This window comes from Hippichthys cyanospilos, chromosome 5 (assembly GCF_059441005.1).
Source record: "Hippichthys cyanospilos isolate Australia breed blue-spotted pipefish chromosome 5, RoL_Hcya_1.0, whole genome shotgun sequence".
NCBI classification, from domain to species: Eukaryota; Metazoa; Chordata; class Actinopteri; order Syngnathiformes; family Syngnathidae; genus Hippichthys; species Hippichthys cyanospilos.
In genome coordinates this window covers 11,604,857-11,622,363 of record NC_142373.1, presented here as the reverse complement: position 1 = coordinate 11,622,363, position 17,507 = coordinate 11,604,857, and the positions used below count along the sequence as shown (strand labels likewise).

Genomic DNA, 17,507 nt, shown 5'->3' with positions numbered 1-17,507 from the left:
GCAGAAAGTAAAAATTGACATGATCTTTTTTTAAAATTACAGGCACTTTAATGCACTTTTTTTCAGTTTTAGACTAACCTGTAAACTGTATAAGCGTAAAAATAGTTAAAAGTTGTTGAAAGTTGATTTATATTGAGTTTTCTTCTGTTAATGCTAAAAAGGATAGTTTTAGGTATACCTTTACAATATTTATCGATAATAATCTTGTTTATAATCGTCACATGCTCACACGTGGTGTTGGTGAGGGCTCCCTTTTTGTGAGCGTTTGGCCCTCCTTAAAGTGTCTTTTGTTTTGATTTGCGTTGGCATGTGGGGGTCTCTCTCTCTCCAAGTGTGAGGGCCTCTCTCTCCGTCCCCCCTTTCTAAATGAGCGGCGAGGGTCCGCGGGCCAGTGGAGCAGGACAAAGGCGGCGCTGCGCCGGCTACACTTGCCGCTTTGTGGTCCGGCTCGTCAGCGCTAATTGGCCGAGACAATTAAGGCAGGGACGCTACGCCGCCATTGGACGAGAGCGGCTAGCTGACCTGATGCTAAGTGACGTGCTAGCTTTTGTCATGTCAATGCTTGATCCGCTTTGTGGGATGCGGACGGTGACGTGACTGCCATCGTCCATGCCGATGTTATAACCGGTGTTCAAGTTCCAGGAAAGATGAAGAGATCATTGGCTGAAAGGTGGAATCCCACAAAAAAAAATTCTGGGTTGTACTGTCAAGTCATGCCCGCCCACCAAAAACCTATGTTGCTGTTGGGCTAAAACAAAGACATTGCCAAATAAGAAAATTCAAGATATCTCAAAATTAACAATATAGCTTTCTTCGCGTGAAAAACCATGTATATCACATTGTTACATTTGTCCTTGAACGCAACGGTAAGGCCGACCAATCATAAAGCTCGCATCATGTTAGCCGTGGCACGTCCGGCCAATCACAGACGTCCGAGGGCGGGATCATGAGTGAACCGTGCATGACTAAGGCAGAAATTTCACACCAATCCTTAGTTTGAAACCCTACTTTGAACCTCAACCCAAAAGGGAAATCTCAACGACAAAACTCCCTTGAAGACGTTTATTGGCCCTCATCAAAAGCAAAACAAGCAAAAAACTAACATGAAAAGTGCAAATTCGAACAAAAGTGCTTCGTTAAATACTTCAGAAAACAAACATTTGCTGGCAAAAAAAAAAAGGAAAATATGGTTAACAAAAATAGGAGTCATCAGTCTTTTTTCCTCATAGTACAGCAAACACAATTTAAAACCAAGAAACATAAATACAATAACATAAAACTTTTGGCCAAAGTACCATTTATTTAGTCCCTGAATTGAAAAAAAAAGTGTGGTTGTAATTTTATGGCTTAAACGTTGACATTATGTTAAATACGTTCGTTAGTTCATGTGGACAAAAACAAAATGGTGCCATCACGCAAATGCAATCTTGAACACTCAAACTGGGGGATGCTAATTGCACATGGCTAATAGCTAACAGCACTAATTAGATTGCGCTAACATCAAATGATCCCTTGCTTTAGCGTCTTATCACTTATTTTTAAGATTGAATGTTTAATAAGAAACACAACACGCTAAAGTTAAATTCTCACTATAATTGTCTAAACTTACGCAGGTAAAATTGTAACTCTACTCGACATATATTCACTGTGTTTGAAATTTAGTATTTTTAGCTTTTGGCGTTATCACAATAAGACGCACCATAAGGCAAAAGAATGTCAGTAGTAAATGTTACAAGTACTGATTCAAGTTGTAATTGTTGTGTACATTTAACAATTTAACCTTGAATTAGTTTTGAATGTGAAATTTTCGAACGAAGACAACTTTTGCGACAAACTACGATGCATAATGGTAGAAAAATGTGAAAATTCTACTTAATATGTGGGCCGCTGAATTAATTGACAGCTAATGTAGCTTTTGCATTAACCATGCAGAAAATTACTGCTCGTGAGCTAACGCTTGTTGTCGTTTCAAATTCATCTGTCATATTTGTCATCAGGGCTTAATTTACTTAATTTATGTAATACTTGTTTTAGTTCGTCACATTAACGTTACGACTGAAAAAAAGGCTAGCTAGATATAAGTCTACACACAATAGTTGTTTTGTCGTGACGAACAAATTGGAAGCTAGCTCTTCATTTTCTTGATATCAAGTCTTCATTCACAACGTAATCGTTGTTTTGGTTCAGCACATTGTTACGACAAAAAAAATGTAACGATAAGTAGCTGTTAGCCTACACACTAGTTGTTTTGTTGTTATGAACAAATTGTAAGATAGCTCTTCATCAAGTCTTAATTTGCGATCTAATAGTTGTTCGAATTCAACACATGAACGTTACAACCGAAAAAGACTCATTTTACACGTTTTTAACAACCGGTAAGCTAGCTCTTCCTTTACTTTTTTTGATAACATTACACGATGTACTTTAGTTTGTCCACGGTCATTTAATTTGAAGGGTTTAACGTCGCATCGATAAAAAGGCTAACCACCGTACACACCGCAGTTGGCGTTTTGTCTTACGAACATAAAGCTGTAGTTTGTCGCAATAGTCGTCTACGATTAACGATTTTTTAGTTATGACTGAAAAGACGATTAATGTTACACATGGTAGTTATTGTTATATCTGAGCAAATGTAAAATTACAACGTAGGGTTCGCTGTTGGGGTAATAATGTCAATAATCTAAACAATGTTCCGTAAAAGCGCTTAGCACCACCCTTGTGAGAAACTTTTAGATAGCCAATCAAATGACCTACTTGGTGACAAAAAACGGTTTCTTACACTTATCCGTGATATTTCTTTCCACAACATGACAGCGATTATTTTGACATAGACGATTATTTCACCGGTTCGCACGGCGGCGGCCGTTTTGTAGTCATCGCCCAGCCGCCATTTTGTAAAGCCGTAAAAAAGAAGTCCTTGTGCAACATTTACGCTCCCCGAGCATCTTTGGCTCGCGCTCGGCTCGGGCCGCCGCTTCCTCCATCTTGCGATGGCCATTTTGTGTCTCAGGTGTCCTGGTAGGGCGGCTGGTGGTCGTCGTCGGGCGACCAGAAGGACGACGGCCGTTTGGTGTGGTGGAGCTCGCGACGGACGCAGCGAGGGCACGGCTGACACTTCTGCCGACACTCGGCGTGGAAAACCGCGCCGCAGCCCGAGCACCTGACGGGAAACACCGCACGCCGGCAACAATTATTTGGGGGCTCTTCGGATTCTAGGAATGTGGAAAATAACGGTCGTGAGGATAGAGACCTCCTGGTGGCGCTGTCCTGGAACGGGTAGATGACATGTCCGCTGTGGCACAGTTCGCAGATGAAACCTTTCTGTCGGCACAAAGTGCAGCCGAGCACGTGAGCGCTGGCGAACTTGATGACTTTGGACAAGAAGGGAGCCAGATGGCCGTCGATCACCTGCGGGGGGGAGGGGCCACCGGAGCAGGGGGCGTGGTCAGAGAAGCGCACATAGCTCGCCCGCAGCCAAGGTTTTTGATTGACTGCCACATTTCTGCCAATGTTTTTGTCATGTGAAATGTAACTGCAATAAAATAAGAATATCATCTTTTTTTTTTTTGCTTTGTTTCAGGCACTTTGATGCACTTGGTTATTTTTTCCTATTTTAGACTAAGCTGTAACCCGTATAAACGCTGTAAAAAAATAATCAACAATTGTTGAAAGTTGATTTATATTGCTTTTTTCTTTTGTCAATGTGAAAAAAGATACAAGTTTAGGTACATTTTCACCATTTTTGTAGATAATAATCTTATTTATAGTCAGCGCATCGATTTGGGGGAGGGGCAAAAGTTTTCTCTTTCCTGGGGGGACTTGACAACATTTTCTTGAGAAACACTGCCCTAACTCAAGCTTGAAATCCTAATTTGAAACCGTACTCCTGTATTGGGAAACTCTTAAAACCCTACTTTGTAACTGACAACTCCTTGAAACCCTACCACTGACCTCATAGCTGACACTGAATTCCTAAAGCAAGTTCACGACTCTAATTCAAATCCCAAACTGAGAGCATGAATATCGACGGCGTGCGCTTGTGTATAGCCGCATGCAAAGTGTTCCTCATTTCATGAAGAGGACGATGAACGTTAGGGGTGGTGACGCCGGCGTCCCCCCTTCCAGTGCCCCCGCCTTCCCCGTCCCACTGACGAATGGCCGTCCTGATGCGTGCTGACAGGTTCACTAATGAACACCTCGCCTCTAATTGGAGCAAGGAAAGCAGGGAGGAGGAGGAGGAGCCCCGACGCTAAAATGGTACAACAATAAACTCGGCCTTCAAAGCGTCATTTCAAACCTTAACTAAGGTTTCGAAACCCAAAACCTGCTTGAAACCATGAAAACATTAGACTTTGTATTCAGCATAACTGTGATTTCATACCTGAACTTGAAATCTAGTTTTATTAGAAACTGGGCTTGAAGACACACTGGTTTAAAACCCATTGGTGGTATTTGTCCATTTTATGGACTTCATTGTCCAAATAGGGTTAAAAACATACACACGAGTTTTTTGGATTATAAAACACACTGGATTATGAAGCAATTTTTCTTCATATATAGGCCACACTGGACTATAATAATATATTGCAACATCAGATAATTATGGAAAAAGAAGGTACATAAAAAGTTTATTTATTTTTCCTCTAAACTGCCTAGTTACAGCAAGATCAAACAGAGCAGCACCATACACACTTGGGATTATTAGAATACTGCAGCAACACAACAGTAACACACCCAATGGTGTTTACAAGTGGAGACGGCCTCTAGCTTGAAACCCTACTTTATAACTTAAATTCTTGTTTGAACTCCTACCATTAAACCCTATCCTGACTGGGTTTTGACACCCTAATTTAAAAACCGAAGCGCAAGTTAAAATCCAGAATTGGTCGTGAAAGCCTGGCAGAAAAATGTTGCGCTGAGATCTTGATTGAAGCCATAATCCTAAATTCTGCTCGTTAAGGTCCGCCGAGGACGATTCCAAAATGTTTTCCTCCAAAGTGATGGCGGAATCCTGTGCTAGCATGCTAACAGGTATGACTACTATCTGAGTGTGTGTGTGCATGTGTGTGTGGCTGAATGCAGGCAGGCATGTCACGCTTTGTTTTCCCGCCTGTTGCTTTTCAATGTGAGCAATTAGCAGAGCACAGTGACACAGTGTGGGAGTGGAGGATGGGGGGGGGGGGGGGGGGGCACTCTTTCACCGTGAGAGCGGGTGAGCCCCCCCCCCGTTCACAGAAGAAAAGAGGGGCAGGGTGCAACATAATCACCGACAAAAGAACCTTTCAAACATTTGGACCCTTTTCCTCTACCCCCCAATTTTACCTCCACTCCACGGCCGCCATGTTGGCCTCATTTGCGCGACACACACACGCACTAGTTAGCGTTCTCAACTGTGTCTACTAATAACCTGACACAGAAAGCTTTTAACCACATATGAGCAAAATAATTGGGACACCACTATTCTCCTCCAACACTTTTATGACCCTTTAAAGGCTTTATATTTTTGTGCTTTTATACATCTATATATTACACAATGACATCACATAGGAAGCACTTCGCATGACCCCAAACTAAACTTAAGTAAACAACAAATTAATTTTGTAAGTAGAAGTATGATTTTGTGAAATTGTATACGTGATCAGGGCCAAATATACATTGAACATGTTTTTTTGTGGGTTTGGGTGCGTGTGTGTACCTGTTGCAGGTCAGCAATAGAGTAGAGATGAATATGCTGCAGCAAATACTCTCGAGGGAAAATTCTGTGAGGGGGAAAGAAAAAAGTTCAATAAAATAAACCTTCTTCCTCCAATGGTGTAGAATAAAAAAAAAACAAAATCGAATCTTTAGGTTACTGTTTATAGAACTTTTGGCCTTCACTCTCGGGGAAAAAAAAAGTGTGTCTTATACAGTATTTCGGAAACTATGGAAAATCATGCAAAAAAAAATGAATTGACTGAGCAAAAGAAAGAAATGTTTGAACTGAAATAAATGGCAGTTGTTGTGTGAAAGTCAGTTCACCTACCATGGACTTACGATGACCTGCAGTGAGTTTAGTACTATAAAAGAAAAAAAAGGGGGGGGGGGGGGGGCACAAGACTGATGCGTCTGCAAATGTTTTAGCGCCACGACGGTCATTAATTGTGCTGTGTTTGGAAGTGCGCAAACACGTGTACTCTCACATGTAAACACAGATGTTTGCGTGTTCGTATGTGTCAGGTGGTTCTCCGGCACTCCCCCACCAAGGAACGGGGGGTGGGGGGGAGTGGAACGTACCTACGGCGCAGGTCCTCGGCGATGGCGGCTCGGCAGCTGAACAGGTAGGCCCGCAGCGACTGCAGCTGCTGGCGGAGGCGCAGCACGGCGCTGAGCGGCTCGCAGTGTTCGTAGAGACCCCCGTTGAGCTGCTGCACGTCCAGCAGGGGCTCCTCGTACACAAACTCCAGGAACTCCTTCGCCTGCTTGGACACCTGCCAGGAGACTGCGCTCACAACTCACGCCGCCACATCTGAACGTTCATTTTATTTTATTAACTGTGTTGCTATTAGCCGCTCAAAGATGTCATATTAACTCATTCATTCCCAAATATGCATGTTTTAATGTTTGTTTGTTTTTTTAGCTTTTTACAATTATTTTCCAGCGTCTGCTTATAGGAGCGTCAGAAACTGGATTGTGAGAAATGAATTAAAAAGAAATTGATTTCTCACATCCTGCACTCTGGCACAGGCCTCGCCCGAGCAGGTTAATATGACTTGAAGCATTCTTATGACGACAGAAGAATTTCGTTCCTACGCCACCCCCATAACGCCCCGCGGAAGAGTAAATGTTATTGTATAAATGTTAAATGTTATTGTAGAAAATGCCATAGTGGTGAAAATGTGTGTTTGGGAGCACACAGCTGGAAAAACAACATCAGGAGTGAATAATTCACCTGCGGGGGGGAAAATACTGTTATGAAAACTGGGTTTCCATCAGGGAGGAACGGGTGTTAGTTAAAGCAATGTATTGAGGTTTTTTGCATTTTAATGTCAGTAAAATGTCTGCTTTTGGCCCGTTATTCACACTGTTGGAATCATCTCCGGCACCCGAAAGCAAACAAGATGATGGATGAATGGATGGATGTTTCGTGGGCGGCCAACATTGAACGACATCACGAAGGGGGCAAGGCAGTCACACAGTGTGACTTGTGGCCGCAGCAAAAAAAACGCCTTTTATGTCCTGTTTACAAATATCACTAACATGAAACTTATACTTAATAAGAAATACATTTGACAATGTGTCAGATGTAATTTATATGCATATATTTCAGTGTGGAAAGTGGAAAAATACCAAAATATAGGCCACATGTGTCAGGTTCTGGTCCTCGAGGGCCGGAGTCCTTTGTGTTTTCCAGGTTCTTCTGCCCGAACACCTGATTCAATTGATTAGCTCATCAGCAATGTCTGCAGCAGCTTGCAAATTACCCTAATCATTTGAACCAGGTGTGTTTGGGAGGGAAGCCTCAAAAACGTGCACGACCACTGGCCCTCGGGGACTGAACTTTGGCATCTAAGATCCACGTCCTTCAAAAACTAATCAAATAATTTAGGGAATTAGGTACAATAATAATAAAAAAAAAACACAACAACTAAAAATATGTTTTCAGGATCGAATGAGTTAATCATGGCACACACACTGGGGACACTGTTTTTGGACAAATGTCCACGCTATTACGCAAGTGTCAGTTATGTAATATTTGGTGAGGCTGAAAGTTTGGCAGGGCGTCACCTTGTGCTTGCCGGTGTCCCAGTTGTGCAGCAGGCGGGCGGGGATGAGGAAGGTGTTGTCCTGGTGGCAGTTTTGGCAGTAATACCAGCCGCTGTAGTGGCACACTTTGGCTTTGCCCCTGGAGGCCCCCACTGGACGCTGACAGCCTGCACGCAACGAGGGAGAGAATACAATAGAATAGAATAGAATTCATTGTTTTCATGCAGAAGTATAGGACAAAATTGGGAGCGCTGCGCCGATTGGTGCATTTAAATAACATAAACAGTAAAAATAATTCATAATCTATCAAGAAAGAGGAAAAAAAATGCGCAATTTAGTTGAGGTGAAACAATTAAAGTTAATCGATGACCAAACTAATGATAGTTTATGGTAATTACTAAAATTGTCCTCAGAATTTCAATATCAATACTGCAAATATCTGATTTTACTATCTGATTAACAATTTTGCAGATTTTTTTTTCCGACATACGGCAGACCAAACTTGCCAATAAGCCATTAAAAAAAATGTTTTGCATTGGTTTAAAAAAAAAAAAAATCCTACTTTTGAATAAACAGATGGAAATAAAAACATTGAAGTAAGATTCACCGCTTGGTTTCATAAATAAGCGCCAGATTAATTATATTTCAATGCCTCTAACCAAGTATTGGTATCAGACAGATACCTGGCCTTATTTTGAGGTATCGTTACTTGCAAAGGCAGCCGATATTAGTATCGGTCACTCTCTTGGATTAGTTTTTCAATCATAAACTTGAAATGACAAATTCAGGGCCTGAATATTCAAAACAAATGAAAACAGCCCTGGAAATGACTATGATGACCTTTCAAGAAACTTCATAACAAATTGCGGGACTTGCTGTATCTTTTCAGACGTGAGTTCTTGGTATTTTCTTGGTGAAAAATAAAGTTAGTAAACATTCATGTTGCTAAGCAAAACCGGCTTCTAGGTCTGATTTCTTCAAATAAAAGCAAAGCACTGTGATCAAAATGAATTAAAAAAAAAAAGAAAAACTATGTTTTACAAGAACTCTTGAGTCTTTTCAGGCATGACTTATTGAGACATGTTTTTGTGGGTCAGGTCACGATAGACAAGTCTTCTAAATGTTCTGGTGCTAAGTGCGAGAGCTTAGCGCTTCCAAGATGCACCTGCGTAAGTGCTGTCTCGTGCCGTCACGGCAAAAGCTGCAGTCACAACACAAGAACTGAGGAACAAGCAGACCCTTCCCTGCGTTCATTTTGATCGCTTTGTCAAATTTTCACCCAAATACCCTGACACGCGCACGCCCCCACACGCAGGTGTGTCTTATCAAGCAGACATCAGGGACGGAGTAAAAAAAAAAAAAGACGCAAAGAAGAAAAGAATAGAGATAATCATCAGGAAGTGATGGCGACGGCGTGCGCGAGCCTGAACACGAGAACGTCATGCTGCGTGAAAAGGTACGTGTGGCGAATGGGGGTGTAATTGGGAGGTAATAGATAAGGGGCAAAAGACAAGAGCTGTTGCCATGGAAGCATTTGTCGCACTGTCCAAAAATTTTAGGCCCTTTCGCAGTTTTTTTGTTGTTGCAAATTTGCTACCCTGATAGCGGCTAATCCCCTTTCACACAACCATAAAACCACCTCTTAGAAGATGGAAAATTCGCAGCTCAACATACATTTTGTGAACAATACGTAACTACGGATGCAAAGTCCACCATTTTGTGAGCGCTACTTGTCTGCTAATTGTCACTAAAGCTTCTAGCAGCTTCCGCCGCTCCTCTCAGATCTTCTATTGTGGGGACAGGAAGATGAATGGGAATTCAAAACGCAGCTCAAAAGGGCCACAGATTGGGCTGCATGTGTGTGTGTGTAGGGGGGGGGGGGGGGGTTCACTTTGACCTGCGGAAGGGTGAGCGCACGGCGGTGGGAGACGGCATGAGGGCCGATACCGGGCTTTCATCTGCCCGCCGCGGGTCCGGACCTGCACACCTTTGAGAAGACCACAGTGTGTGTGTGCGTGCGTGTGTGTGTAAAAGCTTTGATGTGATTTTTTTCAAACTGACAAAACACTCCAGCATGCACGGTGGGTGACCACCAAAAAATAATGTGTGTATGTGTCTGTGTGTGTGTGTGTGTGTACTCTACAATGCAAACCAAAGCAGCGGTGGGACTCAAGATGCCAGGCAAATTTTGATGATATAGCAATTGTGTGATAATGGACAAATTAGAAGAAAATGAGCACTTATGTTATGGCAATTGAAAACAACATAGCAATGCCACTTTCTAATGTGAGTGCGTTAAGACCATGAAGACATAAATAAAGACAAAACGTCCTTCAAAAGAGATCCATTTGCCCACGTGTAATAACAAACCGCGTGGTGCATTTAGATGTTAAACAGTTGGTATGTATTTATGTATGCATGTGTGTGTTACACATGAAAAGAGGAGCAAGAGAAAAAGGAATGAAACTGAATCATAAAAAGTATGCCGTGTTCCCTTGCTAAAATCCAGTTCAGCTTTTACGGCCTAGCTGTTACGCAGATTGCTTTCTTTCTCTTTGAAACCTTTTTTCTTTTCAAATATTAAGACCGGCAAACGGAGAAGGAAAATTGATGAAGAAAATGAATAAAAGGCCATTTATTTTTTATTGGGCTTTGATTTGATTTAATAAAAGTGATCTTATGCTTTTGAATCTATGACGGTTTGAAGTGTGAAAGGCTATTTAAAGAGAAATTTGAGAAACTGTTATTCCCTGTCTGAGAAAATGAAAAACTGTGTAGCGAGGGGTTTCACTGCTTTAAATCAAATGTAATAAAAAAAACAAATAATAAACAAAAAATAAGTGAAAAAAATATGTTAATGAAAAAACAAAATTTAACAGTTACGAAAAGGTACAAAAAACAGTTACAATAATAATAAAAAAATAATTTAATGAAAAAATGTATAATAAACAAAAACAATTGAGAAAAAGCTATAAAAAAAAGAACCTTATAATTGACAAAAAACTACTAAAAAATATGTAAAGAACAAAAAAAAAAAAACTATATTTTTACTATGACGGATATCTTTTGGAATGTAACCTGTCAACTGAATGAAGGAACACACTAATACACAAACTGGATGAGTGTTAATCACCGGCGCCCCTGCTGGCCACAGCCTAGTAGTGCAGTACATTTTGGGATCAAAATCCATCCATCCATCCATAGCTTATCATCACTAGGTTTCTATCTCAGAACTATAATCGATAATCGACTATGCCTCTTAGTTGTGAGATGAGATAAACGACAGAGTAGGAATGGAGAAGAAGAAGAAGAAGAATCCCAATGAAGTGACGAAGAAAAAGAGGCGGATGAGGAAATGCTGAAGAGGATCCCGTACGCATTCCTGACCTGCACACGTGAATCCCTGAGCGGTGAGCCCCTTCTCCCGGGCAACGCAGGTGAGAAGGCCCAGAAAGCTGGTGGTGACCGACTGCCTCTTGGCTCTCTGCTCCCTCTGCCTTCTTTCTTTGGACCGCAGGAGCACGCCTTGCAGCGGCGGGCAAGCGCACTCCTCCCGCCGCGTGCCCGCCGCCCCTCTCAGGGCCTCCATCCACTCCAGGGCCTTGGCGGCCGTGTCGGCTCGGAGTCGGAGCGCCTCGTCGGCGAACGCGGCTTGGAAGCGCTCCCCTTGGTCCGGGACCTCCGGGTCCGCTCGCACGCCCAGGCAGGAGGCCAGCGCATACTGACGGACGGGGTGGGAGACGGGGCCGCGCCCCTCGGTGGGAAACGCCTGCAAGGTGCTTCTGCTCAAGACGAAGGTGAAGGCGCACCAGTTGTTCTGGTCCAGGAGTTGGTGCAGGGGCCCCGTTTTGAGGACGTCCTGGCAGCGTTGGCTAAACAGGGGCAGGGTGGTGGGGCGGCGCAGTGGGGGGGCGCCATCGGGGAAGGTGACCGCCTTCTCCGCCGCCACCTTGCGCTGCCTTGCGGGCCTCACCGCCTGAACCTTCTCCCACACCGACCGCCGCCACTCGGCCGCCTCCCATTGGGTGGCGGCCCTCAGCTGCACCCGCGTGCTGTTGAAGAAGACGGCCTGCAGGGTGCGCGCGTCGGCAGGCTGGCCGGGCGCGGGCGCCACCGCGCCCTGGCAGTGCGACAGCGAGTAGGCGGTGCCCAGCTGGCGGTTTGCGCTGCCGTCCAGCGTGTAGAGGCGCAGCTCGCAGGGCGTCAGCTCCACGTGGCACGCGCTCCAGCGGCCCCGCGGGCCCTCGCGATACTCCATCTCGGCCTGCTTCGACACCGTGCTGCTACTGCTGCTCCCTTTTTCACCTGCAAAGAAACGGAATAAGCGTGTGTTCCATGTCGTCCGTTCTCAAATAGGGGGACTTGAAAGCACTTCACATTTATTGGGGTTTCATAAATCTAATTTATGGCCTATATCATGGAAATATGACTTTATAGAGTTTTAAACTCATTCAATCTCAGACATAATTTGAAGGGGGTTTTTTTCAGTCAAGACAGTCAATCCAAGGTAAATCAATTACTTTAGTACCGCAATCAACTACTTTACAACTTTATAATCTTGTACTTTACTACCTTAAGTAATCAATTATTTAAATTTAATTTAAATAAATGAATTAATAAATATTTAAATCAATCGGGCAGCTCGGCAGAGGTCAGCCACCTCACGCGCAGTTCAGGGACCTGAGTCCAAATCCACCTCACTGTGGCCTTCCTGTGTAGAGTTTGCATGTTCTCCCCGAGCCCGCGTGGGTTCTCTCGAGGCATTCTGGTGCCCTCCCACACTCCTAAAACATGCATGGCAGCTGGACACACTAAATTGTCCTTAGGTGTGATTTGGTGTGTGAATGGTTGTTGGTATGTGAGAGTCTTGCAATCGCCTGGCAACTAGTTCAAGGTGTCCCCCGTCTACTGCCTGAAGCCAGCTGGGATAGGCACCAGCAAGCCTGCGACCCTTGTGAGGGTAAACAGCTCCAGAAAATAAATGGATGGGTAATATTAAATTAATGTAGTGTTTTAACTAAGTTACTTAGCTTAAATTCGTAGTAATCTATTACTTTTGTACCTCAAAGTAAAGCTGCCAACTTCCTGTTTAATTTCAAGAACGGGTCCTTGAGACTACGTATCTCATCATGATATACAAATGAACCGAGTTTCGTGGAAATCTGCGAAACTGTTGGCAGCGGCCATCTTTTTTTTAATGAACAGGCCCCTGCAAGGTTTTATTTTGATGGCGAAACCTACAAAGCAGAATGTCGCCAACATGCTACTATTAGCATCATGTTCACATTGATTGCACTTTAATCATGCTCGCGTCTTTGCGTTGGCATGTCAATAAATCAAGGTGCGTCAAGCTGCTTCCATTTATTTAAAAGAACAACAATGGCAGGCTCTCCTACCGCTAATTCCATTTTCTCCACTCTGCGCTCTAAGTGACGGATGTCGGACTTTGTTTTCCCCGTGGAAGAGATCAATCGCAGGGAGGAAAAATTACCTCATCGATCTTATCAAAAATACGTCTTGTTAGTGTGTTAACCAAGCCATATGAATATGCAAATGAAAAGCGGCACGGGCGAGCTGATTGGCTGCAGTCACGCTCGGGCGGTTCGAGAGAGAAAGTGCCGGCGTCCATTAGGCCGAACGACCCTTGAGTGATGAACTGGCTCGGAATGCTAATTTGCTATTAGAAACACTGGTATAATATTCCTTTACTAAATTTTCCTTGGAACAATAGAGAAATTGCTGGGTATAACATATAAAGGCGGCTAAACACTTTGGTGTTTTTGGCGACAGGTCTCTGCGTGAAATCAGGACACAATGTGAACATGGACTCATTATGTTGATGCTAACCAGCTGTTGCTAATGAGGAAAGCAAACATGGCGTTTTGTCCCGTCTATTGCGGATCCCCTCCCCGCGCTATCTCTCTTTTTCACCCTAAACGGCCTGCTAGCTTTTCACGGGTATGCTAATACGATGTAATCCCACCCGTGTCGAGAGGCGCCTTAATTAACTTCCTGCGCGCTCGCCTCATTTGAGTCCATTTGCTGAAGGGATTACCAGCTATTATACAGCACGCCGGCGGACGTCTGGAGTGTGTGCGTGTGTGTCATTTAAGGTTATCATCATTTTCTATCATTACAGTTTCTCCTCTGAGGGAAGAAAGATACCCAAAACTCAAAAGTAGGCGGTAACATAACTAAAGAAAAACAATATTTGAAGCGATAAAATATTGGACCTAGTATTTTGGATGCCTCATTCAGCAAAGTATGACAACTGGGAATGTTTTTCATGTCAATCTCATCTTGAGATCTTCAAAACAAAGTGGTGGACTTCTTGTTCAATTTTGGGCATGGATCATTGAGACTTTTTTGCACCCTGTCGTTTTCTTTTTTATGTGCTCTGTCATGATAGATGTGTCCACTAAAATTTACTTCGATCAGTCAAAATGCTCGGTTGCTACCGTAATTTCCCAAATATAAGATGTACTTTTTTTTCAAAAAAATTTGGGCCAAACATATGGGTGTGTCCTATAAACAATAACTTACAAAATGTATTCATTCATTTTTTTTTTATCCAACACTCTTTTTTAAGAGGTGGAAAAAAAATCCATTATCCAATGGCATTTAGACTTACAACTGGCTGAACGGAGCCAGGGTAGTTTTAAAACTACTAGCTAGTAGGGCTCCACTCAATATGTCGGCAAGTACTGTCTGTCTGCATGTGTTGCTACACCGTTTCTATGCAAATGTAAGTTTAAAAGTCTATAACTACGGCAATTTCGATGGTGGTGTCACCAGAGTTCTTCTATTATGTTTTGTTTGTTAGAATTACTGTATGCTAAGGCCATATCACCCAGCCCAAGGGTCAAAAGTCGTCGTGTTGATTTCTCTTGGTGGCGATTATATTTGTTTACTGACCTTCCATTTGGTTATTGAGGATGGTATTCTTCAAGGTATCCACAGCAGGGAGTCCATTGTCGGTGTAGGCGGCCGTCCGGTAGTTGACATCAGATCTGGACCTGTTGTGTCCCTTCTTGAAGGTGGCGTTGGAAGCCGGTGCGGCGCCTTCCTTGCCATGCGCCACCAGATCATTGGTGGATCGCGCCCGGCTCCTCTTGCCGTGCCGCAAGCCCACCACGCTCAGGCCATCGGCCCAGGCTAGTCCGAGCGGGCCCACCTCAGGCTGCTGGCCGGCCAGGAGGCTCCACACGCCGCTGGAGCTCAGCTTGGCCAGAGCCGCGCTCGAAACCTCCCGCAGCTTCTTGGGCTGCCCGGAGCTCTGGTCCTTGGGGGGATTTGGGACACCCGGTGCAGCAAAGTCCTCTGTGGCCTCCAGAGCCGGGCTGATGTCGCCCACCACGTCCAGCTGTCTCAGCCCCTCCATCTTGCATTCGCAGCTCATGCTAGTTAAACATCTCGGCATCTGGGTCGGGATCCTTATGGAGCCTTCATCCTGCCGTCAAGGATTTAAGTGCTGCTTGAAGCTTTTGGGTGGATACTGGAGGATGGCGTTTGCGGCGTCAAATAGAGGTAGTCTGAAACAGGAAGGAGATAAAACGGTAAAGAGGAAACGCGAGTGGAAACACTGCTGCACGGTTATTCATACTGTAGCTGTGTGGATTTAAGTCAATTTAGCATTGACAGCGTCGCACAACTTGTATCTGCTTTCTATCTATCTGCTGTCTACTCATCTACTTGTGTGCTCTTCTTCGCTCAAATCTGCGCTCTGATTGATTTTCCGGAGCAGCTCAGGCTCTTTGTCTGCTCATATGAATTATTTAAAAAGCCATTAGCTCATCCTGGGTCATACAACACACACACACACACACACACACACACACACACACACACACGCGCACACACACACACACATTGATTTTTAATTTTTTTTTAAATCCATATTTCAGTTACATCACTTAGTTGCAAAGGTGTGAGATGATAAGAGCCTTTATTCACAAAAAAGCATGTTTTTTTTCCTTTGGAATAAAAAAAAACTATTACAAAAATATAATTAAAAAAATCTTGGAAAAATAAGACTTTCCTCTTGAAAAATTATATATATATAAAATTATATATATATTTTTTGGGGGGGACATTGGATTATCTTTTCTAAAGTAACAGGACTTTACCCCACATAGAAGGCTGAAAGAAGAATAAATGTTAGATTTTTTTATATTTGATGACCTTTTCCTTGAGTAAATTGAATTTTCTTTGTATTTTAAAAATTTCCTATCAAATTTTCCCATAAAAGAAATTTCAATAAAAAAAGATCCAAATATTTTCAAAACAACATTAACCTTAGAAGATGGATACTTAAAACAATAGTATTATTTTTTTAAGTTATTACTTAAAACAACTTCTTTTTCTCTTACTCTTTTATTAGCATGCAATTTCATATGCGTTTTACTCAAACTAAACACTAAACAATTTAATTTGTTATAGAAAAGAGGAATTTGTAATCTCTTTAAGTTAATACAATGCCAGATCGATAGCTAATACAGTATTATTTTCATCTGACTAAAACGTAAAGACAGGTGGATGCAGTTGGTGTTGTGCGCATGCGCTTTTGTGTTCCAGCAAAGTCAGCATCCCTTGCCTCAGTCAACATGCCTGGGGGTGACGTCACGGTCAGGCTCCCCGGGATGCTCGCTGGTCAAATCGACGAACTTTACTCCCCTTCGCACAAATAAACGTATAAACGTAGACATCTGCCCGCCCTGTTTACTCAGAAATGTTTTTTAGGGTCTTGTACCAGGCTGTGACGCGAGCCGGGCGAGTAGGCAGGAAGCTAACGATTTAGCTTGCCTCTCCATCATCGAACAAAGCGAGCTAAAAGTATCCACTCCGTTGCATCGTTAGCGTTTGACGGAAGAGAATATTGACGGTTATCGTGTTGTTTGCATAGCGTCGCCGCTGAGAAGAAAGAGCAGATCAATATGGACTCACCTTTGTGTTTACCATCAAGTCATTTGACTGTGTCCCCGCGGTAAAGACGTTCGGATGGGAACGGAGGGGGGAACAAAAATATTACTACTTCGCTTCCAAAATCTATTTATTTATTTATATTTAATTTATTATAATATTATATTTTATTATATTTATATTAATTTTCTTTCTTTCTTTCTTTCTTTCTTTCTTTCTTTCTTTCTTTCTTTCTTTCTTTCTTTCTTTCTTTCTTTCTTTCTTTCTTTCTTTCTTTCTTTCTTTCTTTCTTTCTTTCTTTCTTTCTTTCTTTCTTTCTTTCTTTCTTTCTTTCTTTAATACAATGTGTCTTCATGAGCGCAATATTTATCGCTCGCCTTTCCCCAAATCTTGCTTGCTCCCCACAGCCCAAGGATAAGGACACCGCTGAGGTGCCCCCCCACCCCCCTTTTTTTTTTATTTCCAGGGAAGCTTTGAGGCTTTGAGTGCTTTTCTTCTTGTGAATGAGCTCCGGCGTTCTCTTCATTATCCTCCATCTTTATTTGTCCGGCTGATGACTAAATGATGATGGCATTGAAGACGCTTTCATCTGTTGCGGCTGTGACCCCTTCTCGGCTCTATAACCGCCGCCCTGACCCCCGATCGAGCGCACATCACACAATGGCCGCCCGCCACTCAAGTGGACCGAGTGGCGGCCTCCGTCTCCATGGCAACGCGGCGCGTGGACGTCCGGTGAACGTTCGGACCCCCAACACTCCCTTTCAAAAACAAAATAACCTCACGTGATACTGTTTTTAAACCAGATATTTTTTTTTTACTTTAGTACTGGTAAGCGTAAAAAATAG

At 43.1% G+C, this 17,507-nt stretch overlaps 1 protein-coding gene across 3 annotated transcripts; it reads right to left on the bottom strand.

Annotated features, from left to right (window-relative positions):
• Window positions 1-1,048: 1,048 nt before the first annotated feature.
• plekhm3 (pleckstrin homology domain containing M3) lies at window positions 1,049-16,765 on the bottom strand. Of its 3 annotated transcripts, none has more exons than XM_088416110.1 (8): window positions 16,687-16,765; window positions 14,659-15,275; window positions 11,131-12,048; window positions 7,765-7,910; window positions 6,274-6,467; window positions 5,696-5,759; window positions 3,251-3,408; window positions 1,049-3,160 (listed from the first exon to the last, which is right to left on the bottom strand). In XM_088416110.1, the coding sequence occupies exons 2-8, from the start codon at window positions 15,161-15,163 to the stop codon at window positions 3,007-3,009; spliced, it is 2,139 nt and encodes a 712-aa protein (XP_088272236.1). In that variant the 5' UTR covers window positions 15,164-15,275; window positions 16,687-16,765; the 3' UTR covers window positions 1,049-3,006. The 3 variants fall into 3 exon arrangements, 2 of the variants coding, with proteins under 2 accessions (XP_088272236.1, XP_088272237.1); XM_088416111.1 differs by lacking the exon at window positions 1,049-3,160 and adding an exon at window positions 6,023-6,056 and having other exon boundaries at window positions 3,265-3,408; XR_015865777.1 differs by lacking the exon at window positions 1,049-3,160 and having other exon boundaries at window positions 3,320-3,408; window positions 5,696-6,056.
• Between the last annotated feature and the right edge of the window lie 742 nt (window positions 16,766-17,507).

Coding starts and splice junctions, on each gene's coding strand:
- plekhm3 (XM_088416110.1), bottom strand. CDS start 15,163: ATGCCGAGATGTTTAACTAGCATGAGCTGCGAATGCAAGATGGAGGGG. Junction 12,049..14,658: donor CCTCAATAACCAAATGGAAG/GTCAGTAAACAA, acceptor GTTTCTTTGCAG/GTGAAAAAGGGAGCAGCAGT. Junction 5,760..6,273: donor GCCGAGGACCTGCGCCGTAG/GTACGTTCCACT, acceptor TCCCCCTCACAG/AATTTTCCCTCGAGAGTATT.